Below are 23,174 nucleotides of genomic sequence, written 5' to 3'. Positions count from 1 at the left end.
GTGAATAGTAGGAGGGCTGCAGATCAGGAGTGAGGGGCATTGGCAGAGCTGAGGTCAGAATTGGAGTAGTAGGGGATGCTGCATTTTAGAACTATAGGGCATTGACAGAACTGTGTGTGGAAGCTTTTGTAGCATCTTCCAGCTCTGGGTTTGGATGTAGTCCTTCACTTTAGCGAACAGCATCTTCCCCTGCAACCTAAAAGCATATAATTAAATGAGAAAATAAGGAAGAGACTTTTTGTTTTGGTGCCTATATTGTAGGAGTCTGTAGCAGTATAATACTTAACACACAGCAGAGGTTGTGAGAAAGGGGGGCTTAGCTGCATGTGTTGTCTGAAGTGAATGAAGCACAGTGACTATATGATGCACAACTCTATAGGAAAATCATGTTTCAGTGGGTTTTTCTCACCATGGCTGATTCATGCTGAAATAATGTGATAACTTCCTGGTCTGGCAGCTGTGTCAGAGTAATGTTTGGGAAGTGCTTGATCTTCATGCCTTTGGTGCTGCTTTATTAAAAATGCTTAGTAACAACATGCTTATCCTCAGTTACATGGAGGGGATCACGGTGGAATTACTTTATCACGACATCTAACACTAAGAGCACTTAGAGTCCAGATCATTCCGCTGTTTTGAGAAAAATGAGACAAAAAATTTAAAGGAAATTTTGGAAGGCCATGGTATTTTCCCAATAAATACAGTTATAGTATATTCTATATAGGTTTTTAATACCACACTGATCACGGTAGTATCTAAGTCCCATCTGGTTGTGCATTAACTGATATGATTACACTTGTCATTTGTTGTTTGTTCTCTCATCCTTTCCCCACAGGGAGAAGCATGTGAAGGGGAGCATCTTGTTTTCGTAGTTTTTGTTTGTTATAATATACATGTTGCTATGTGTTTACATTAGAAACGGCAAGGCTAAAGAAATGCACATTGCACTTGGAGCAGCGAGCGGGGAGGGAGATTTGTGGGAGTCCTTAATTCTTGGTAGAGTTCATTCTGTATTTCTGGACCATCTCCCCACAGAAAGTTCTGTCTACATCACAGACAAGCTTTACTTTTACTGTAGAAAGTTTGGGTTGTGCCAGAGGAGTGTAGGTGACAACAATGGTCTTCGTCCCAGGCTTCAGACAATCTTTTAGATATGTTGGGTCCAGGCCATGGAACATTTTGAAGATAAGGGCTGAGATCTTGACTTGATTTGAAATTCTATGGGAAGCCAGTGTAGACAGCGGAGAACAGGTGTGCTGTGCTCGTTACTTTGTGTTGCTGAGGAGATGAAATTAGCTTTTTATTTTTTAGCTTTAAAGCCATATGTATGAGGTGTTGGGCTATTTGTGTGAATTTGCTGGTATGCACTGCTCTGGAATATGAGAGAGAGATACTGGTTCTGGTCAGCCAAGGGCCTGTATTTGGCAGCTGTCCCTATACAACAAAGCATTTAAACACATTTTTAACATTGGGCAAGTGTTAAGTCACATTAACTTCAATAGACTTGAAGCACATGCTTAATCTTAAGGAAGTCATAGATGTTTTGCTGAACTGGGGCTTGTTAGAGCAGGCGGGGGCTGTGAAAGTTTACCTCTACTAATGCACTCCATCTCTGATCTGCAGCATCCCCTGGGATGTAAATTTTGGGTCTTCTGCAGTCCTGACAAAAACCTTGTAAACTCTTTTGTTTCTCTCAGGCTTCTGGTTGTGTTAGTCTCTCTTAACATCTGGTGAAAATTACTAGGTTCTCTACTTACACCATCCTGGCCAGTATGGATGTAGAAGCCCTCTACACCAACATTCCACACAAAGATGGACTACAAGCCGTCAGGAACAGTATCCCCGATAATGTCACGGCAAACCTGGTGGCTGAACTTTGTGACTTTGTCCTCACCCATAACTATTTCACACTTGGGGACAATATATACCTTCAAATCAGCGGCACTGCTATGAGTACCCGCATGGCCCCGCAGTATGCCAACATTTTTATGGCTGACTTAGAACAACGCTTCCTCAGCTCTCGTCTCCTAATGCCCCTACTCTACTTGCGCTACATTGATGACATCTTCATCATCTGGACCCATGGAAAAGAAGCCCTTGAGGAATTCCACCATGATTTCAACAATTTCCATCCCACCGTCAACCTCAGCCTGGACCAGTCCACACAAGAGATCCACTTCCTGGACACTACGATGCTAATAAGCAATGAGCACATAAACACCACCCTATATCGGAAACCTACTGAACGCTATTCCTACCTACATGCCTCTAGCTTTCATCCAGATCATACCACACGATCCATTGTCTACAGCCAAGCTCTACGATATAACCGCATTTGCTCCAACCCCTCAGACAGAGACAAACACCTACAGGATCTCTATCATGCATTCCTACAACTACAATACCCACCTGCTGAAGTGAAGAAACAGATTGACAGAGCCAGAAGAATACCCAGAAGTCACCTACTCCAGGACAGGCCCAACAAAGAAAATAACAGAACGCCACTAGCCATCACCTTCAGCCCCCAACTAAAACCTCTCCAATGCATCATCAAGGATCTACAACCTATCCTGAAGGACGACTCATCACTCTCACAGATCTTGGGAGACAGGCCAGTCCTTGCTTACAGACAGCCCCCCAATCTGAAGCAAATACTCACCAGCAACCACACACCACACAACAGAACCACCAACCCAGGAACCTATCCTTGCAACAAAGCCCGTTGCCAACTCTGTTCACATATCTATTCAGGGGACACCATCATAGGGCCTAATCACATCAGCCACACTATCAGAGGCTCGTTCACCTGCGCATCTACCAATATGATATATGCCATCATGTGCCAGCAATGTCCCTCTGCCATGTACATTGGTCAAACTGGACAGTCTCTACGTAAAAGAATGAATGGACACAAATCAGACGTCAAGAATTATAACATTCAAAAACCAGTTGGAGAACACTTCAGTCTCTTTGGTCACTCGATTACAGACCTAAAAGTTGCAATTCTTCAACAAAAAAGCTTCAAAAACAGACTCCAACGAGAGACTGCTGAATTGGAATTAATTTGCAAACTGGATACAATTAACTTAGGCTTGAATAGAGACTGGGAATGGATGAGTCATTACACAAAGTAAAACTATTTCCCCATGTTATTTCTCCCCCCCACCCCACCCCCCACTGTTCCTCAGATATTCTTGTTAACTGCTGGAAATAGCCTACCTTGCTTGTCACCATGAAAGGTTTTCCTCCTTCTTCCCCCCCCCTCCCCCCCGCTGCTGGTGATGGCTTATCTTAAGTGATCACTCTCCTTACAGTGTGTATGATAAACCCATTGTTTCATGTTCTCTGTGTGTGTATATAAATCTCCCCTCTGTTTTTTCCACCAAATGCATCCGATGAAGTGATCTGTAGCTCACGAAAGCTTATGCTCTAATAAATTTGTTAGTCTCTAAGGTGCCACAAGTACTCCTTTTCTTTTTATAGTAGACTACGTTATATGGAAAGGGGTTCACAGCCTAAAAAGTTTGAAAACCACTGCTTTACGGCTTGTCTACACTTAAAATGCGACAGCGGCAAACGGGGTAGTGGTGACACCCCTTGGAGGCTTCCTGACCCCCCAAAAGCCCCATCCCTAATACATCATGCTCTAATATGGCACAGCTTGGGGCTGATATCCAAAGTTAGACAAGGCATGTGAGTTAATTCCACTTTGTCTCTGGGTGTCAGGAGCTTTGCTTCCCAAGCTGTTTTTGTGTATGTGGCTTTTCCTTACTAGTTCTGAGAGCACTTTCTCACTTACTCTGCATATATAAATGGCCATGGTTCTGTGGCTTGAAATTGCCATGGGTCCCTCCTCTACTGGCCAAGCAGGGGTTTCACCGTAGGCAAATGATCTGAAAAAGCTGCAGCTTGAATTTAGCAATTTTCGTCTTTGGCTGACACAATGCCAGCTATTAATTAATGATATTAAGACCAAATGTTATACAGAACCAAAAATAACCTTGGAATTGATTGATGACGATTTATTCATTGTGCTTTGGAGAGAGAGAGAGAGAGGCAGAAGATGTGACTAGACCAAGAATTATAAATATTTGGGATTTCCAGAGAGATCCAGCACTTGTGTGTGTGGGGGCAGCATTCGGTTGTGTATATTGGATAAATAGACTCTCAGGACTTGCTGTTTGTAAACCTGATGACAGAAGTTGACTTGAGAATGGGAGGAAAATGCCAGTGGATTGTTTTTCCTTTTAAGTCATTGGAGGCAGTGCCTGGGCAAAGCTCCTCTCATATTCCTTGATTCCTGAGTGTGGGTGTATTTGCAGGGTTTTTTTTTTTTTTGTTCTGCACCACAGGGTTACAATGTCAGATTGTAAAGTCCAGGCTGGCTCAGGCATTGCCTGTGTCTCTTCCTGAGCTGACCTATGCAACGAAATTAGGTCGAATTTATAGAAGTCGATTTTTAGGAAGTGATTTTATACAGTCGATTGTATGTGTCCCCACTAAGCACATTAAGTCGGCGGAGTGCGTCCACAGTACCGTGGCTAGCGTTGACTTTTGGAGTGTTGCACTGTGGGTAGCTATCCCACAGTTCTTGCAGTCTCCACTGCCCATTGAAATTCTGGGTTGAGCTCCCAATGCCTGATGGGGCAAAAGCATTGTTGCTGGTGGTTTTGAGTGCATGTCGTCAGTCGCCCCTCCCTCCGTGAAAGCAACGGCAGACAATCGTTTCTCCCCTTTTTTCCGTGCAGACTCCATACTGCTGTCAGCAGACAGTGCAGTAGGCCTGCTAACCGTCGTCATACACCACTTCTGCTGCAACTCTGCTCTCCTGCTCTCCTCGTGCCATGACTCCACCTCGCAGGTCCTCTCATTGTTCTGTATAAATATCTATTCTCGTGGCATACGTAGTCATCCACTGCTTTCGCTGCAACTCTGCTCTCCTGCAGACGCCATACCACGACAAGGATGGAGCCTGCTCAGCTCACCGCTACTGTTTTGAGCATTGTAAACACCTCGCGCATTATCCTGGAGTATGTGCAGAACCGGGCTAAGAGACGCCAGCACGAGGGCGATTTTGATGAGGACATGGACACGGACGTTCCTGAAAGCACAGGCTGTGGCATTTGGGACATCATGGTGGCATAGGGCTGGTTGATACAGTGGAACACCGATTCTGGGCCAGTCAAACAAGCACAGACTGGTGGGACCGCATAGTGTTGCAGGTCTGGGATGATTCCCAGTGGCTGCAAAACTTATGCATGTGTAAGGGCACTTTCATGGAACTTTGTGACTTGCTTTCGCCTGCCCTGAAGCGCAAGAATACCAAGATCAGAGCAGCCCTCGCAGTTGAGAAGCGAGTGGCAATAGCCCTCTGGAAGCATGCAGCACCAGACAGCTACTGGTCTGTCGGGAATCAATTTGGAGTGGTCAAATATACTGTGGGGGCTGCTGTGATCCAAGTAACCAACGCAATCACTGAGCTGCTGCTATCAAGGGCGGTGACTCTGGGAAATGTGCAGGTCAGAGTGGATGGCGCTGCTGCCAATGAGGTTCCCTAACCGTGGTGGAGTGATAGGCGGAACACATATCCCTATCTTGGGACCAGACCACCTTGGCAGCCAGTACGTAAACTGCAAGGGGTACTTTTCAATGGTGCTGCAAGCACTGGTGTATCACAACAGATGTTTCACCGACGTCAACGTGGGATGGCCGGGAAAGGTACATGACGCTCGAATCTTTAGGAACTCCGGGCTGTTCGAGCAGCTGCAAGAAGGGACTTAATTCCCAGACCAGAAAATTACTGTTGGGGATGTTGAAATACCAATAGTTATCCTTGGGGACCCAGCCTACCCCTTAATGTCGTGTCTCATGAAGCCATACACAGGCACCCTGGACAGTAGTAAGGAGCAGTTTAACTATAGGCTGAGCAAGTGCAGAATGGTGGTAGAATGTGCATTTGGACGTTTAAAAGCTTGCTGGCACAGTTTACTGACTAGGTTAGACCTCAGTGATACCAATATTCCCATTGTTATTGCTGCTTGTTGTGTGCTTCACAGATCTATGAGAGTAAGGGGGAGACTTTTATGGAGGGGTGGGAGGTTGAAGCAAATCGCCTGGTGGCTGATTACGCACAGCCAGACACCAGGTCGATTAGGAGAGCACAGCTGGGCGCCCTGCGCATCAGAGAAGCTTTGAAAACCAGTTTCATGACTGGCCAGACTACGGTGTGACAGTTCTGTTTGTTTCTCCTTGATGAAAACCCGCCCCCTTAGTTGACTCTACTTCCCTGTAAGCGAACCGACCCCCCCCCCCCTTTGATCACCGCTTTCAGAGGCAATAAAGTCATTATTCTTTCAAAATCATGCATTCTTTATTAATTCATCACACAAATAGGGGGAAAACTCTCAAGGTAACCCGGGAGGGGTGGGTGAGGAGGGAAGCACTGGGTGGGGTGGTGGATGAGGTGAGGAGGGAAGGACAAGGCCATACTACAGTTCAAAATTTATTGAATGCCAGCCTTTTGTTGCTTGGGCAATCCTCTGGGGTGGAGTGGCTGGGTGCCTGTAGCCTTCCCCCTCCCCACCCCCCGGTGTTCTTAGGCGTCTGGGTTAGGAGGATCTGGAACTTGGAGAGGAGGGCAGGCGGGTATACAGGGCTGCAGCGGCAGTCTGTGCTCCTGCTGCCTTTCCTGCAGCTCCACCAGACGCCTGAACGTGTCAGTGTGCTCCCCCATTAGGCTCAGCATTGCATCCTGCCTCCTCTCGGCATGCTCCTCCCTCCTCTCATCGTGTTCATTTAATGCTTTCCTGGACTCTGCCATTGTTTGCCTCCATGCATTCTGCTGAGCTCTTTCAGTGCGGGAGGACTGCATGAGCTCTGAGAATATGTCATCGCAAGTGTGTTTTTTCCGCCTTCTAATCTGTGCTAGCCTCTGGGATGGAGATGATAGGGAGAGTTTAGAAACATTTGCTGCTGCAGGAAGGAAAAAAGGGAGAGTAGTATTTAAAAAGATCCCTTTTAGAGAACAAAGGGAAGACTATTTCACACTGAATCAAGCGATTCACATTACATAGCACATGTGCTTCACTCCCCTCTCCCCACACTGAGCGGCTAGTATCAGGGAAGATCCTTCTCAGCCAAACGCGAACAGCTCAGCATGAACGGGTCTTGCCCCACCGCGTGGCAAAGACTTAGGGAGTACCTCCAGGAGAGATTCATAGAGATGTTCCTGGAGGATTTCCGCTCCATCCCCAGACATGTTAACAGACTTTTCCAGTAGCTGTTCTGGCCACAAATGCATTCCAAGTCTTCAGGGCAAATTAATCATTAAACACACTTCTTTTTAAACCCTGTATTGTATTTACAAAGGTACACTCACCAGAGGTGCCTTTTCCGACTTCATGGTCCAGGAGCCCGTGTTGGGAGGGTATTGACTCTAGGGTCATGAACAGTTCCTGGCTGCCGGGGAGAAGGGATTCTCTGCTTGCCTGCGGTGTGCTATCCTTAACGTCCTCCTCATCTACAAAATCCTCATCCCTGTTGTGTGAGACTCCCCCCTTGCAGGTGTCTTTCAACTACCTGAAAGGGGGTTTCAAAGAGGATGGCTCTAGACTGTTCTCAATGGTAGCAGATGACAGAACGAGGAGTAATGGTCTCAAGTTGCAATGGGGGAGGTTTAGATTGGATATTAGGAAAAACTTTTTCACTAAGAGGGTGGTGAAACACTGGAATGCGTTACCTAGGGAGGTGGTAGAATCTCCTTCCTTAGAGGTTTTTAAGGTCAGGCTTGACAAAGCTCTAGCTGGGATGATTTAACTGGGACTTGGTCCTGCCTTGAGCAGGGGGTTGGACTAGATGACCTTCTGGGGTCCCTTCCAACCCTGATATTCTATGATTCTATGTGTCCACGGACAGTGGTGGGGTAGTGATAGGAGGCCCCCCTTAGACTTGCATGCTTTTCATCATAGAAGCAGCATGTAAGGGACTCTGACCCGGAGCGACCGTTTGCATCCTTTGTTTTTTGGTATGCTTGCCTCAGCTCCTTAACTTTCATGTGGCACTGCTGTGTGTCCCTGTTGTAGCCTCTGTCCATCACGCTCTTGGAGATTTTGGCAAATATATTGGCATTTCGTGTTTTGGAACGGAGTTCTTCCTGCACGGATTCTTCTCCCAATACAGCGATCAGATGCAGTACCTCCCGTTCGGTCCATGCTGGAGCTCTTTTGCTATTCCGGGACTGCATGGTCACCTGTGCTGATCAGCTCGCCACGCTGGCCAAACAGGAAATGAAAGTCATACATTCCTGGGGCTTTTCCTGTCTACCCTGGCCAGTGCATCTGAGTTGAGAGTGCTGTCCAGAGTGGTCACAATGGAGCACTCTGGGATAGGTCCTGGAGGCCAATACCGTCCATCCACATGACCCCAAATTCGACTCAGCGAGGTCGATTATAGTGCTAATCCCCTCTCCGGGGAGGAGTACAGAAATCAGTTTTAAGAGCCCTTTAAGTCGACAAAACAGGCTTGGTCATGTGGACGGGTGCAGGGTTAAATCGACCTAATGCTGCTAAATTCGACCTAAACTCGTAGTGTAGACCAGGGCTAAGTGTGATGGACTGGTTCACCATATAGTGAACTCTCTGATTCTTAGATCCTCATTCATGTGGGCTTTTTCTTCATTTTCTTGGATCAGTCCAACAAATGCATTGGAATGAAAGCTACAGACTTTTGCCTGAACAATAAGGCAGAACTGTGTGTGATACAGCAGTTATGGGTGTAGGAGGTATTCAAGTGCATGAGAGCTATTCCCAGGCTCTTTAAGGACAGAACTATTGAGAAATAATTGGAGGTTCTGGCTGGAAAAGTGCATCATGTCTTGGAACTGTTTTTGAATGGGAGACATGGTAAGGGACTATTTAGGGTTGATAACCAGCTCAGCCTAGGGTCTGAGGCATAGGGAAGCAGCAGAGCTGCTTACCTTTTGGAAGCACGACAGTAATGCTGAGAGCTCTGGTTTTGATGCATTTGGATTGAGATATCCATTGGTCTTTTCAGAGCTTCAGAATGGCAGATACTAAATGTCTGTGTGTGTGTTAGGAGTGTTAACTGTATGTTGGTAGTCAGCATCATCTGCTAGGTTGGTTAGGGTCAGCATCAGCTGACCTTGGAAGGGACTTGGATCAGCCAGACAACAACTGGAGGACTGTGGGACATGTTTGTGAAGGGTAAGGGGTGGTAAGTTGTATTGGGTACTATGTCGAAGTAAAAGCAGCAGCCTGGAAAGGGTTAAGAGATTTCTGTCTATCACATGGCTGGAGGAGGAAGCTGGATCCAAAGGGGTACCAGGGGAGGGGTGTGTGGTGGCCACACACACACACTGGCTGGTAGAGGCAGCAAGGTTCTTGGGATTCTAATCAGCATTTTTGGTTGGATAGTTTTATTTTGTTTGTACCTGTTGTTGTAAACAATAAATAATGAATGGGGCCCAGAGGTAAGGGCCTTTATAATAGACTTAGACCTGGAGTTTGCTTCGCTTCCTCGGCTGATGAAACAGCCTACAAGGGCAAAAAAGAGTTTTCGTAAAAGCCCAGAATTACCTGCTGCTACCGCCCGCTCGTTGCTTTTGTGGCTTGAACAGGTTCTCTCCCTCTTCCCACCTGGCCCCAAGGAAGCTCTGCCACTCGCAATGTGGGGCGAGCTGCAGCTTAATACTGGGCTGGAGTAGCGAAGGGTGGGAAACCACCCGTCCACTTGCCAGAGCATTCCTTTTCCATTTTGTATTCATTGTCATGGAGGAGGTGAATTAATGTACCCTCCTCTGCCTGATAATTTTCCCTCAGCCCCAGGCTCAGGACCACTCAATCCTGGCAAGTGGAATGTAGCAGAGTTTGCTGCTCATTAGGTGTAAAATATACAGTGGAAACCTGAAGGAGGTAAAGTCTGGGAATCGCTTCTGTGTGTTACAGGGCCTGTTGGATCTCAAGTTTTCTGAAAAGGGCCTTTTGAGGTTCTCGTACACCATTATTTTCCTATAGAACTGGCATAACCCAGTCCATCTGAAACCAGCTTGAATATGTGGTTATGTGGCTGCATGCACATTCACCCACCTCTGAATATATTTGCCTTGCCTTCTACATTGGAACAATGTTCTATCACCATTTCCTTTTGTCTTCACAACATAGATAATCACACTGAGCACTAATATAAGACAGTGCTTTGTATCTGCCAAGTGCTGCAAATGTTGGTTAGTAGCCAGTGTTTGTTTTTCGTTTCATTCTCTGCCAAACGGAAGAGGGTCTCCTATGATCTACTTAGCTAAGTCAGACAGGGCAAGGCTATGACAAAGGTGGCAATTCCTATGTTCCTAGAGCTAGTGGAATTTGCTGTCTTTTATAGCTTTTCGGGTTGTGACTCTTGCTTCTGATAGGAACCTGAGAGGCAGCATGTGCTGTTTACTCCTAAAACTGGCTCTGCCAGGTGGTGTGATTCTGGCATTCTGACCAGTAGCTACACTCTGCCAAAGGAGGCATCTTTGAGAGCTCAGGATTGAATGTTTACTGCCGGTATCATAAACCACCAGGTCTAAGGGCCAAATTGGAGTAGAATTCTATGGGGGGTGGTCAAAAGGGATGTAACCAGGAGTAATGAAATGTAACTGAGCAAAGGAAAACAGATTTGATAGTAGGAAAACTTTTTGTCAGTAAACTATAGCAGTATCTTTACACTGCAAAAAAAAAAAAAAAAAAAAAAAAAAAAAAAAGACCAGCAGCAAGTCTCAGAGCCTGGGTCAATTTATTTGGGCTTGTGCTATGGGGCTAAAAATAGCAATGCAATGTTTGGGTTCAGCTCTGAGACACCTCCCCCCCCCCGCTGGGTCTCAGAGCCCAGGCTCCAGCCGGAGCCCGATCATGTGGGGATTGAAAACTCGACTGGACAATGCATAGGACAATATACCTTAGGGAGCAATCCTGAATTAGCCCTCGGGAAAGGGAATTGTGACCTTGATAGAGCTTTCCTATCTCTAATATATGTGATTTAGACTAAAACCGCTTGAATTGCATCTTCTAGGAAGAGGAACCACATGTCTTCAGAGAGCAGCCCTCCATTTCCCAGTCTCCCAGCACAACTTAGCTGTCCTCAGCGTTCTTGCTGGGCAGAAGTACAGTACCCAGGCAGCTGAGAACAAGGAAGAGGAGCCCCTGCACACCATCATCAGCAATACAGAGAATGTGAAAGGTGAGCAAAGGCTGGGGATACACTGGAAGGAAGTCTCTTGGGGTGCATTGAAAACCCAGTGAAATGGCACTGTCTTGGCAACAGTGCCTAACTGGGAGAGCAGGAGCTTGGGGTTATTTCCCAAGGTACCTTCCCCACCTCTGGAGGGGGAGAGGTGTAGGTGTTTGTCATCCCATCAGTCAGAATGGCTTTTGGGATGGACTTTCGAGACTTGTGGAAGGAAGTTGTCATTGATGCTTCAATAACAGTAAATTCTTGGAGTCTCATGGTCAAGGACTTCTAGGTATCCTAGCAAAAATAAAATCACCAGAGTGAACACAACAAGGCAAACATCCCTCTAGCAAAGTAGTAAATACAGAGTAAAGAATAAAACAGCAGGAACAGGTTCACCCCTGTACCCTCTCAATATCTCGCAGGAAGCATGAACATGTTGAGAAATAAAACTACTTAAAAGTGAGATAGCTGCACCTCTCTAGTTGCAGTCTGGCAGAAGCCTGCAGTGTGCTCTGGTGGATGTAACTTTCGTGTTTGTAGGTAGGGGGTTCCAAAGGACCTGCCTCTTGCCTGCTGTTACATTTATTGTTACATAGGTGAACTGTGTGTGCCCAGCTCATTGCTTTTGATGATGGAGATCTCTGATTAAAATCATGCTGTCATCCCTTTAGTTAGAACTAATTGCTTTGCCTGCCTCCAAGCAGAGCTGCTTTAAAACAGTCATGTGAGTTATCTGAACATAGAAATAGCATCTTAAACTCAATAGTCCAAGGCCTTTTCCATACACCTTATATTTTTTGAAGATCCGGGGCTATGAATCCCTTAAATGAACTTTGGTCCCCCAGCACCCATCATCTTGCCCTCTGGTGTCAGAGAATCTGGGGTTTTGTCTTCAGGCAGCTGCAGACGTGACAGGTCACAGGTAACTTTGACTGTGCTGCTAGTGTCTTAAGTGTGTCTAACATAGGAAATGCCAAAGATGGAGCCTTTTAAAAAGAGCCTGAAAGAGAGCCTCTTGAGAGAAGCATTTTGTAAAGTGTTATTCTCTTTGAGCCGCTGTTGTCATTCAGAAAGATTAAGCATATTAATCAGTGGGGTGTGTGCAGTATCGAGGGTGCTTCAGCAGAGAGGTGCCAGATTAACACAATGGCTTCTTCTGTTTTACTTAGAGTATGCTTTTTATATTGGGAACTTAGAGTGCTTGTTGAAGCTCTTAGAGTGGGGTGTTTGCAGATAGCTCCTTTACGTGTTGGAGCTCCCTTTCCCCACCAGCCTCTATTTGGTACAACAGCGAGGGCTCACATCTGGCAGTGTGTGGTGCTCTAAAAGTTAGAGGGGGGAGGATTCGCTACGAAGTAGGGGAGGGCATTTTTAGAGATGAAGATTTGGGGATTGGATGGCTTCATGGATCAGGAATGGAGTGTAATTTTTCACCTCTAAGTCACTGATTCAGCTTCAGCCCAGACATGTAGTGACCTGAACTCACATAATATATCGTCTAATAGCGGTTCTGCAGTCTGTGTGTTGTCTCAGCCCTTGTCTAGGCTGACTGTGTGCCCACATGGCAAAAACCATTCTCACATTTCGAAATAAATAGCGCCTTTGTTGGCAGTTTCCGTGGAGGCCATAGATGCCCATATCCCCTACCACTCCTTGCCAGGGCCCTGAGAGGCTGAGGCACACTGGTGAGGCTGTGTCTGCCTTTCCTGTATGAGAGAACTGTGTGAAATGCCATTGGGGGTGTGTGATTAATTCTAGGAGAAGCCTCCAAACATGAGTTCCAGGCAGAGACGAAGAAGCTGTTGGACATTGTTGCACGTTCCTTGTACTCTGAGAAGGAGGTAGGTCACCTGCTAATCATACCAATGCTGGTGAAGTTTCTGTTAGCAAAGCCATGTGTGTATATAATATATAAGTCTGTGGCAGGGCGAGACACTGCCCTTGCAGTGGAAATGCCTGCTTGACTTCCCAACAGAGTATGTTTTTAATTTCATATGTAAATACATCTAAATGACTCAGTAGGCCTGTTTTGGCTCTGGCAATTGGCTGTGTATTAGCACCAAGTTTAAACAAACCAGCCCCCACACCACTAAATGGAGAAATACAGTTGGCTCTGTGCTGCACTGCATGTAGCGTTCCAGCACGATGGAGTTAATAGAGTCAAGGCAGTGCTGTGCTAGCCTGCTGCCTCACTGGAACTATCCCCTTCCTTTTACTGGCCATTTTTCTCCCTCAGCTTTTTAGTGCAGCATTTTAAATGCAGGGATCGATAGAAGGCTGCCCTGTCCTTGCCGGCAGAGGTATGTCTTTGTGCCCTGGCGAGAATGGGGTGTGCTCCAGATTTTTGACTAAGGCCTTGCCTATACACACCATCCAGCCATGTTTGGGAAAAGAAGCTTCACTCTGGGACTTCTGACTCCATTGGAAAGGATGCACTCTGGGGTTCTGGCATCAGTATCACTCAGAAGACTAAAGTGCTAAAAACCCACATGTCCTTTCCATAGGAGCCAACGGTGCCAGGGTAAAGAATGCTGCCTCAAACCTCTCCTCTTCTGGTACCCCGTTTAGGGACTGTGACATGGCCACATCTAGAGTGTTGCAGTCTGTGTGTCTGTCTCTCTCTTGACAAGTCCCTCTATTGGGATAAAAACCTGTGTATGAGCCAGCAGCGTGCCCTGAACACTGTGGGGGTGCCACACAGCTGGCTGGGAGCAGTGCTGGCTAGACAGAGACTGCAGTACATAACAATGTTCCTTCCCCAGGTGTTTATCCGGGAGCTAATCTCCAATGGCAGCGATGCACTGGAAAAGCTGCGTCATAAGCTGATGTCTGAAGGGAAGGTCTTATCAGAGATGGAGATTCACCTGCAGACAGACAGCGAGAAGGGAACCATCACCATCCAGGTATCTCCCTTTGCTGGCAAGAGGAACAGGAAGTCACTTTGCTGCATGGCTTGTCCCAGCTGAAGCCCAGTAGAAGCTGAGCTGGAGTGTAACCCTCATCAGCCTCCACAGCCTCCCTGTGCCCCGGGCCCTTCACAACTGGGTGTCTGCAGGGCTGGTCAATGCTCGACAATGATGCTAGATTGAGTCTGTAACTCCAAGCTTTGATGAAAGGCCCACAAGCTTGTTCCCCCCCCCCCCCCACCCACCCATACCATGCCCCTGTGTGGCTCGGAGAGGGACACCACAAACCAGGGGAGGGTTGCCTTCACCTGCTCCAGCCCTTTCCTGGAAACAACCTGTGGCTTCTCCCATAGTACCTGTTACCGTGTTGGGACTAAACACTTTCCATGTTCTGTGCATGTATCCCCACTAAAAGGCAGCCTCCCATGTGGGAGGAGGGCAGCCAGGTGCACAGCATGCTGCCGTACAGTGTGTGAATGCGGGGGCTTTCTTCACTGAGACCCTGCTCTTCTCTAGGTCTGAGACCTCATGTGCTGACAACAGGCAGAGCACTTCTTTTGGCAAAGAACACTCCCAAGCTGTGGCCTACAGAACGCTAGCTGGTCACGTGAAGCCTGATCTTCTCTCTGTTTCTAGTTGCTTCTGTTATTGGCCGGGCTCTTCCTTAAAAGAATCATCTTGGAATGAGCTTAGGTGCCTACACTGGGGTCACTGCTATATAAGCAGAACTTGTATAAGCAGAGAGGAAGCAGGAGCTTTCCTTGTGGGCCAGAGTGACCAATGAGACTGGAGCTTTGAGGAACCAGCAGGCCCTAGAGGAATGCCAAGGAAACCAGGGGATGGGTAGCTGGACAGCACATTGAGGGGAGAAGGAGGACAAGGGATGGGAATGTCTAGGGAGAAGGGAGCAGAACGGAGGGGACGGGGAGATGAGATGAAGCCCAAAGGACACAGCATAAATAACCTTTATCACAAAGGACAAAGCACTTATGTTTTTGGAGACTGTTAAAATATACTAGATACTTTCACTTTTCCACGTAAGGGCCTGCTGCAGTTGCCATAGGGATAAGTGATCATGAGTGGGAAGACGGGGGCTGGGCAATACAATGTGTGTGTTGTGTTCCACAGTAGGGAGTGTTTGAAAATCCATGGATTAGTGAATTGTATTTGTTACTTTCTGAGTTTCACAGTGCTGTTATATTTCCTTGGCCATTGTCTAAGCAAGTGATTTCTCCATTAGAGACCTAGACACAGCTGTAATCCCAGCACTGGAATGCAGTTCCTGTCTAGCCCATATCTGCTCTTCCTGGGATTTGCAGGGCATGCTCTGGGATTTGCAGGGCATGGCATTGGGTTCCCTCCCTGACCATTTTGGCTAATAGCCATTGGACCTGTCCTCCATGAATTTATTTATTTTTGAACCCAGTTATGCTTTTGGCCGTCACAATATCCTCTTGCAGTGAGTTCCACAGGTTGACTCTAGGTTGTTTGAAGAAGTACTTCCTTATGTTTGTTTTAACCTGCTGCCTATTAATTTCATTGAGGGAAGTCTGATTCTTGTGTTATCTGAAAGGGTAAATAATACTTCGCTATTCACTTTCTCCACACCATGGAGAAAGTCCTCTATCATATCTTTCCCCTCCCCCCCCCAGTTGTCTCTTTTCTAAGCAGAACAGACCCAGTCTTTTTAATCTCTCCTCATATGGCAACTACTCCTTACCTCTAATCATTTTGGTTGCCATTTTATCTACTTATTCCAAGTCTAATATATGTTTTTGAGATAGGGTGACCAGAGCTGCATGCGGTATTCAAGGGTGTACCATGGATTTCCATAGTGGCGTTATGATATTTTCTCTCTTATTATCTATACCTTTCTTAATTGTTCCTAACATTATTAACTTTTTTGACTGCTGTTTTTTGAGCAGATGTTTTCAGATGCACCATGAGTTCAAGATGTCTTTCTTGAGTGGGGTCTAAATTAGCTTCATTATGTATGCATAGTTGGGATTGTTTTCTCCAATGTACGTTACTTTGCTCTTCTCAGTATTGAATTTCATCTACCATTTTGATCCCATCACCCAGTTTTGTGAGATCTCTTCGTAACTGTTCACAGTTAGTTAAATACGAAGCTATCTTAAGTAATTTTGTATTGTCTGAAAATTTTGCCACCTCAGTGTTTACTCCTTTTTCCAGCTTGTTTTTGAATATGTTGAATAGCACTTGTCCCAGTACAGACCCTTGGGGACCCTGTTGTTTACCCCTGTTCACTATGAAAACTGACCATTTGTTCCTCCCCTCTTTTTCCTATTTTTTTAAGCAGTTACTGATCCATGAGAGGCCCTTCCATCTTATCTTGTGACTGCCTACTTTGCTTAAGAGCCTTTGGTTAGGGACCTTGTCAGAGGCTTGCTGAAATCCAAGTATACTTTATATCAGGGGTCAGCAACTTTCAGAAGTGGTGTGCCAAATGTTCATTTATTTACTGTAATTTAAGGTTTCACTTGCCAGTAATACATTTTAACGTTTTTAGAAGGTCTCTCTATAAGTCTATATTATATAACTAAACTGTTGTTGTATGTAAAGTAAATAAGGTTTTAAAAATGTTTAAGAAGCTTCATTTAAAATTAAATGCAGATTTTATCAGTTTAGTGTGATCCTTGCCCTTGCTTTTCCTTGCTAAGTTTTCCAATGTCTGGCTCGTATTTGGATACTTTAAGCTGCACCCAGCCTTCTGAGTGATCAAATGTTAACTAGCTCCGAGAGGGATAGAGGACAGATTTCATGTGTGAAAATACCTGTTCACACATGTACGTGGATCCAAATGCTGAAAGCATTGCAAATGCAATTTTCTTCAAACAGTTAAATTTCACTGGCAGGAACGTCCAGCAGGTCAGAATAGAGGACCCATGATCTCTCTCGGTAGCTTCAAGTGCACTCTGCAGATCTACAAACTTTGATGCCCACGATTCTGAGCTTTTTAACAGAATGAGCTGCATTTCGAAATCAACACCCATCCACTGAAATACAGACAAATCCAAGTCACTTTCGTTGAACTTTTCAGGTTTAATTAGAAAAGGAAGCATTGGGCCAAATTGCTGGAAATCTTGAAATCTGTCAGAAAATTCTGATTTCAGTTCTTGCATGTACATTCCAATCTCATCAGCACTGATAGTGCAACGGGTTGATAGCTCTTTTATGTGTTGGAAGTAGTGGAAAGTAGAACTTTGAATATCTCGAGCAAAAACTGTTAGTTTTACAACAAATGCCTTCCAGGCTTCATAAAGATCCAGACACATTTGCCCTGGAGACAGAGGTTGAGTTCATTTAGGTGAGCAGTGATGTCAGTTAGAAACAGGAGCTTAAAGAGCCATTAGTCATCATCTAGTTGGGGCTAGTTTTGTCCTTTTTCCGACAAAAAGGCCTTGATTACATCAAAACAGTTTACAAAGCGCACCAAAACCTTGCCACTACTTAGCCACCGAATGTTGCTGTGAAGGAGAATGTTGTTATAAGTACTGTCCATCTCTTCTAGCAGTGCTTGAAACTATCTGTGAGTCAAAGCAGATGGAGCAACAAGGAAATTCACAATTCGCACCACTGTATTTATCACATTATTAAGTTCGGAATTAGAAATTTTAGGACACAGGTTTTCTTGATGGATGATACAGTGAAATTTGACTGTTGCGCAGCCAATTTGATTTTCATGTAACTTTACAAATCCCTTCCATTTTCTGACCATGGCAGGAGCACCATCTGTTGTCGCACAAAATATTTTTCTGATGTCAACTCCTCGTTCTTCAGAATGGTTTATAAAACTTTCCACTATATCTTTCCCCTTTGTTGTGCCATGCAGGGATTTTAGGCAACAAAGTTCCTCTTGGATTTCATCGGAAGCACAATATCTTGCAACAACTGTCAAACATAGGTTTCAGAGTAGCAGCCGTGTTAGTCTGTATTCGCAAAAAGAAAAGGAGTACTTGTGGCACCTTAGAGACTAACAAATTTATTAGAGCATAAGCTTTCGTGAGCTACAGCTCACTTCATCGGATGCATCCGATGAAGTGAGCTGTAGCTCACGAAAGCTTATGCTCTAATAAATTTGTTAGTCTCTAAGGTGCCACAAGTACTCCTTTTCTTTTTGTCAAACATAGAACGTCATTTATATCCACGCTCTCATCAACTGCAACGCTAAACATTGCTGTCTTTTAATGCAGTCATCTGCTTTTCCTTAATGTTTTCTGTCATTTCGCTTATGCTTCTCTCAACTATTCTGTCAGACAGGCAATTCTTTTATTCTAGATATCGTATCTTTATTTGGCAAATCATTGAACAAAATCTCCGAACTGCTGAGAAAACCTTTTTATATATTCCCCATCTGTAAATGGCTTTCGGTTTTTTGCAATGCACTGTGCAATCTTGTAACTTCCTTCTGTAGCTTGATTTTTACTTACACTTAAGCTTTTAAAAACACTCCTTTGCCTCTCATTTCCTGCTACTGCCTTTTTGATCGATTCAGTCTTGTCTGCTTCGTCAAGAAAGGTTTTCTTATGCTTTGTTTCAAAATGTCATCGAACACTTGATGTGCGACAAACAACACTTTCACAACAGAAAGCACAAACAGCACGGTCCTTCTTTTGAATAAATCCAGATGTCTGTCTACTAAGAAGGCTGAAATGTACAGACATCTAACTTTGCTTTCTTAGGAGCTGCCATTTTTTTCAAATGTTCCCCTCAACTGTCAGTGGGGAGAAAAAATGGCGACAGAGGGCATGCACAAGATCAGACGCAGACGTGGTCTGATATAAGCAGCAAACCAGGACCAGGAACAACTTTTAAGGTTCTGGTGCTGAGCTTCGCCCCCTCTTGCCCCTGTCTGCACCCCTCACTGCCTCAGGCTGGGGCCAGCAGCAGAGCACTGTGCCGAGGCCAGGAGCAGAGCCCCGGGCTTGCTGCTGGTACCTCAGGCCTGCAGCGGGCTGAATGGGGCCAGAGGCCCAGATCCCAGCTGATGGGAACCCCAGACCGGCAGTGAGGTGAACAGGGGCTGGCAGCTGGTATCCCAGGCCTGCAGCGGGCTGAGCAGGACTGGTGGCCGGAAACCCAGACTGGCAGCGGGCTGAGCAGCTCAGCCCGCTGCTGGTCTGGGGTTCTGGCTGCCAGCTCCTGCCAGCTGGGGTCCTGGCAGCCGGTCCCACTCAGCTCGCAACCCGGCCTGCGGTTCCATCCGATGGCTCTTGCCAGCCGGGGTCCCAGCCTCCAACCCTGCTCAGCCCGCTGCCAGCCTGGGATTCCGTTCATCTAGGTAGGCAGCTGGCTGAGCAGGGCTGACGGCCGGGACCCACAACCCCTCATCCCTAGCCCCCCCCCAGAGCCCTCACCCCCCCGCAACCCCCAATTTCATGAGCATTCATGGCCCGCCATACAATTTCCATACCCGATGTGGCCCTTGGGCCAAAAAGGCCCACCTCCTGGGTTAGGCCTTGAGCATGTGGGAAAGATGCACTAGGGAGACACCTGGGAAAGAATTATCTGTAGTAACTCAGAGCCCTCCCTATCTAGTGTCCCATCTCTGTAGTTTCATATTTGAGTTCCTTCAGCACTCTTCACCAATACCATCTGGTCCTGATGACTTATTACTGTTTAATTTATCAATTTATTCCAAAACCACCTCTAATGACACCTCAATTTGGGACAGTACCTCAGATTTGTCACCTAAAAAGAATGACTTAGGTGTGGGAATTTCCTCACATCCTCTGCAGTGAAGACCAATGCAGAGAATTCATTTAGCTTCTCTGTAACAGCATTTTCTTCTTTGAGTGCTCCTTTAGCACCTTACTTGTCGAGTAGCCCCACTGATTGTTTAGTAGGCTTTCAGCTTCTGATGTACTTAAAAAAAAAAAAATCTGCTGTTAGGTTTTTGTCTTTTGCTATTCCTCTTCACATTCTTTTTTGGCCTGCCTGATTATACTTTTACACTTGCCAGAGTTTATGCTCCTTTCTATTTTCCTCAGTAGGATTTGACCTCCACTTTTTAGAAAATGTCTTTTTGTCTCTAACTGCCTATTTTACTCTGTTGTTTAGCCATGGTCACATTTTTTTGATCCTCTTACTACTTTTGTTTATGTGAGGTATACATATAATTTGAGCCTTAATTACGGTGTTTTTTAAAATTTTCCATGAAGCTTACAGGCATTTCACTCTTGTGACTGTTCCTTTTGATTTCTGTTTAACTAGCCTCCTCATTTTGTTTAGTTCCCCTTTTTGAAGTTAAATGCTACTGTGGTAGGTTTCTTTGGTATTTTCCCTCCTGCAAGGACATTAAATTTAATTACCTTATTGTTGCTGTTACTGAGCGGCTCAGCTATATTTGTCTCTTAGACCAGATCCTGGGCTTCATGTAGGACTAAATCCAGAATGCCTCCAAGAAGTAGTCATTAATGGTATCTTGAAATTTTATCTCTGCATCACATCTTGAGATAACATGTTCCCAGTCAATATGGGGATAGTTGAAATCCCCCATTATTATTGAGTTTTCTGATTTTGTGGCCTCTCTAATCAACTTGAGTATTTCACAATCACTGTCAACATCCCAGTGAGGCGCTGGTAATATATTCTTATTGCTATACTATTTATTATTTGAGCATGGAATTTATGTCCATAGAGATTCTATGGTACAGTTTGATCCATTTACAATTTTTACTGTATTTCACTGTATGCTTCCTTTCACATATAGTGTCACTCTCCCACTACTGTGACCTACATGGCCATTCTTATATATTTGGTACCTGATATTACTATGTCCCATGGATTATTATCATTCCACCAAGTTTCTGTGATGTCTGTTAAATAAATATCCTCATTTAATACCAGGCACTCAAGTTCAGCCATCTAGTATTTAGACTTTTTCCAATTTTATGCAAGCACTTACAAATGTTGGGTTTTTGTTTTTGCCCTAAATTTAGGGAATATTAGGTATATCTGGTTCTTCGGCTTCCTCTCTAAACTCCCTCGCAAAACTCCCGTTTGCTGCTGCTGTTCACTCGCTCTTCTGGTCGCTTATGAGCTGACTTTCTAAACCCCTCTTCTCCCTCAGTTAGCCCCAGCCTCTTGTCAAGATATCCTAAAGGGATTAGGGGTCTAAGGATGGCAAAGTGGAGCCTCGTTATGAAGCTCTCAGCCTTGCCTGGAAGGCCAGTAGGCTCAGCACATAAACTTAAATAAAGCAGGCACAAGGTAAGCAAGCACACGACAGACAGACAGCACTGTCACTCCAACGGTCACATAGTCACTTCTCCACCTAGAGAGCTCCCAGATCCGCGTTTGCTGCTCCTGTTCTCTTGCCATCTATTAGTAACTGCACTGGGAAGGCAGAATCCCACAGATGGCAGGAGGCTGGGAGCAAGGGTGAAGGAGTTGGGGACGCAGGTTGTATTCTTGTGAATTCTCCTAGTTGAGGGTAAGGGCCTAGGCAGGCATATGCGCATCCTGTAGATGAATGCATGGCTGTATAGATGGTGTTGACAGGAAGGCTTCAGCTTCCTCCACTGTGGAATGCTGTTCCAGGAAGAAGTCTGCTGGGAATAGATGGTGTCCACTTCACCAAGAAGGGGAAGAGAATTGTCTTGCACCATCTTGCCAACCTAGTGAGGAAGGCTTTAAATTAGTTTCAAAGGGAGGAGGTGACAAAAGCACACAGGAAAGCATTAAAAAAAAAAAAAGGAATGTTAGTAGAGGGGTAGAAGTTGTTACGGGAGACATGGAAAATTACAAAAGGTCATAGGAGCAACGAGGGAAATCAATGGGGGAATCAGCCCAACATCTTAGATGTCTATATACAAATCGAAAGAGTATGGGGAATGAGCAGTAAGAACTGGATGTATTAGTACATAAGCTAAACTATGACTTAATTGGTGTCATAGAGACTTGATGAGAAGTCTCATGATTGGAATATTGATATAGAGGGATATAGCTTGTTTAGGAAGGATAAAAAGGGAGATGGGTTGCATAAGACATGAAGGTTCTGAGGTCCAGAAGGAGGTGAGAGGCAAACTAGTTGAAAGTCTCCAGCTAGGGGTCTACTGTTGACCCCCCAAATCAGGAAGAGAAGGTGGATGAGGCATTTCCAGAACAAATAGCTGAAATATCCAAAACACAAAGCCTGGTAGTAATGGGGGACTTGAACTACCCAAGCATCTGTTGGAAAAGTAATACAGTAACTCCTCACTTAATGTAGTCCTGGATAACATTGCTTCATTGTAACTTCGCTGATCAGTTAGAGAACATACTCATTTAAAGTTGCACAGTGCTCCCTTATAACATTGTTTGGCAACCTCCTGCTTTGTTCACTGCTTGCAGAAAGAGGAGCTAGTTGGTGGGGGATTGGAACCAGGGTGGCCTGGCAGCTCCCCTAGCCGCTCCCCTAAATTCCCTGTGCGGCAGGCTACCAAGTGCTGGGCAGTTCAGGTGTCGCTCCTCCCCACTGCCGTGTGCTGCTCCTGCCCTCTGCCTTAGAGCTGCTCCTGGGAGCCTCCTGCTTGCTGTGCAGGGGCTGTGGGGGAAAAGGGGTGCTGATGTCAGGGTGTCCCCCTCCCTCCACTCCTGTACCCCATCTCCACAGAGCGGGGGGGTCACACAGGTATCAGGATGGAGGAAGCGTGCTGGCAGCAGCTACTGTCTCAACTTGCTGATCTACTTAAAAAGGCAGCGTATTGAGAGTGCGGTCAGCGTACTTAAAGGGGCAATGTGTGTCTTTCTCTCACACACATGAACATACACGCACACATGGTGTGTGTGTGTGTGTGTCTCACACACATGCACTCGTGCACGGCCTGGCACTTTGGAAAGTGGAGGGAGTAGTGTGCTCCAGTGGGGTAGCGTGGGTTCATCATCATGTTCAGTTTCCGCAGGGAATGTTTGCAGCCACTGCCATGTGTCTATTGTCTTTTCCCTCCATTCCTGCTGCATTGTAGAATGTGAGCATACATTAACAACGATGTGTTAACCCTTGAGGGCTCAGCCGAGCGTTAGCTCATCATTTAGCATCAA

The 23,174-nt window shown here is 45.7% G+C and overlaps 1 protein-coding gene across 1 annotated transcript in view; it reads left to right on the top strand.

The window, feature by feature from the left end:
- Positions 1–23,174, top strand: part of TRAP1 (TNF receptor associated protein 1) — a 71,682-nt gene that overhangs the window by 5,214 nt on the left and 43,294 nt on the right. The window contains exons 2-4 of the mRNA XM_038419831.2: positions 11,062–11,229; positions 12,982–13,064; positions 13,986–14,126. Of these exons, the coding sequence (XP_038275759.1) occupies positions 11,062–11,229; positions 12,982–13,064; positions 13,986–14,126 (392 nt within the window). The remainder of the gene's footprint in view (positions 1–11,061; positions 11,230–12,981; positions 13,065–13,985; positions 14,127–23,174) is intronic.

This window comes from Dermochelys coriacea, chromosome 10 (genome assembly GCF_009764565.3).
Source record: "Dermochelys coriacea isolate rDerCor1 chromosome 10, rDerCor1.pri.v4, whole genome shotgun sequence".
NCBI classification, from domain to species: Eukaryota; Metazoa; Chordata; order Testudines; family Dermochelyidae; genus Dermochelys; species Dermochelys coriacea.
This window is presented reverse-complemented; position numbering and strand designations above follow the sequence as displayed.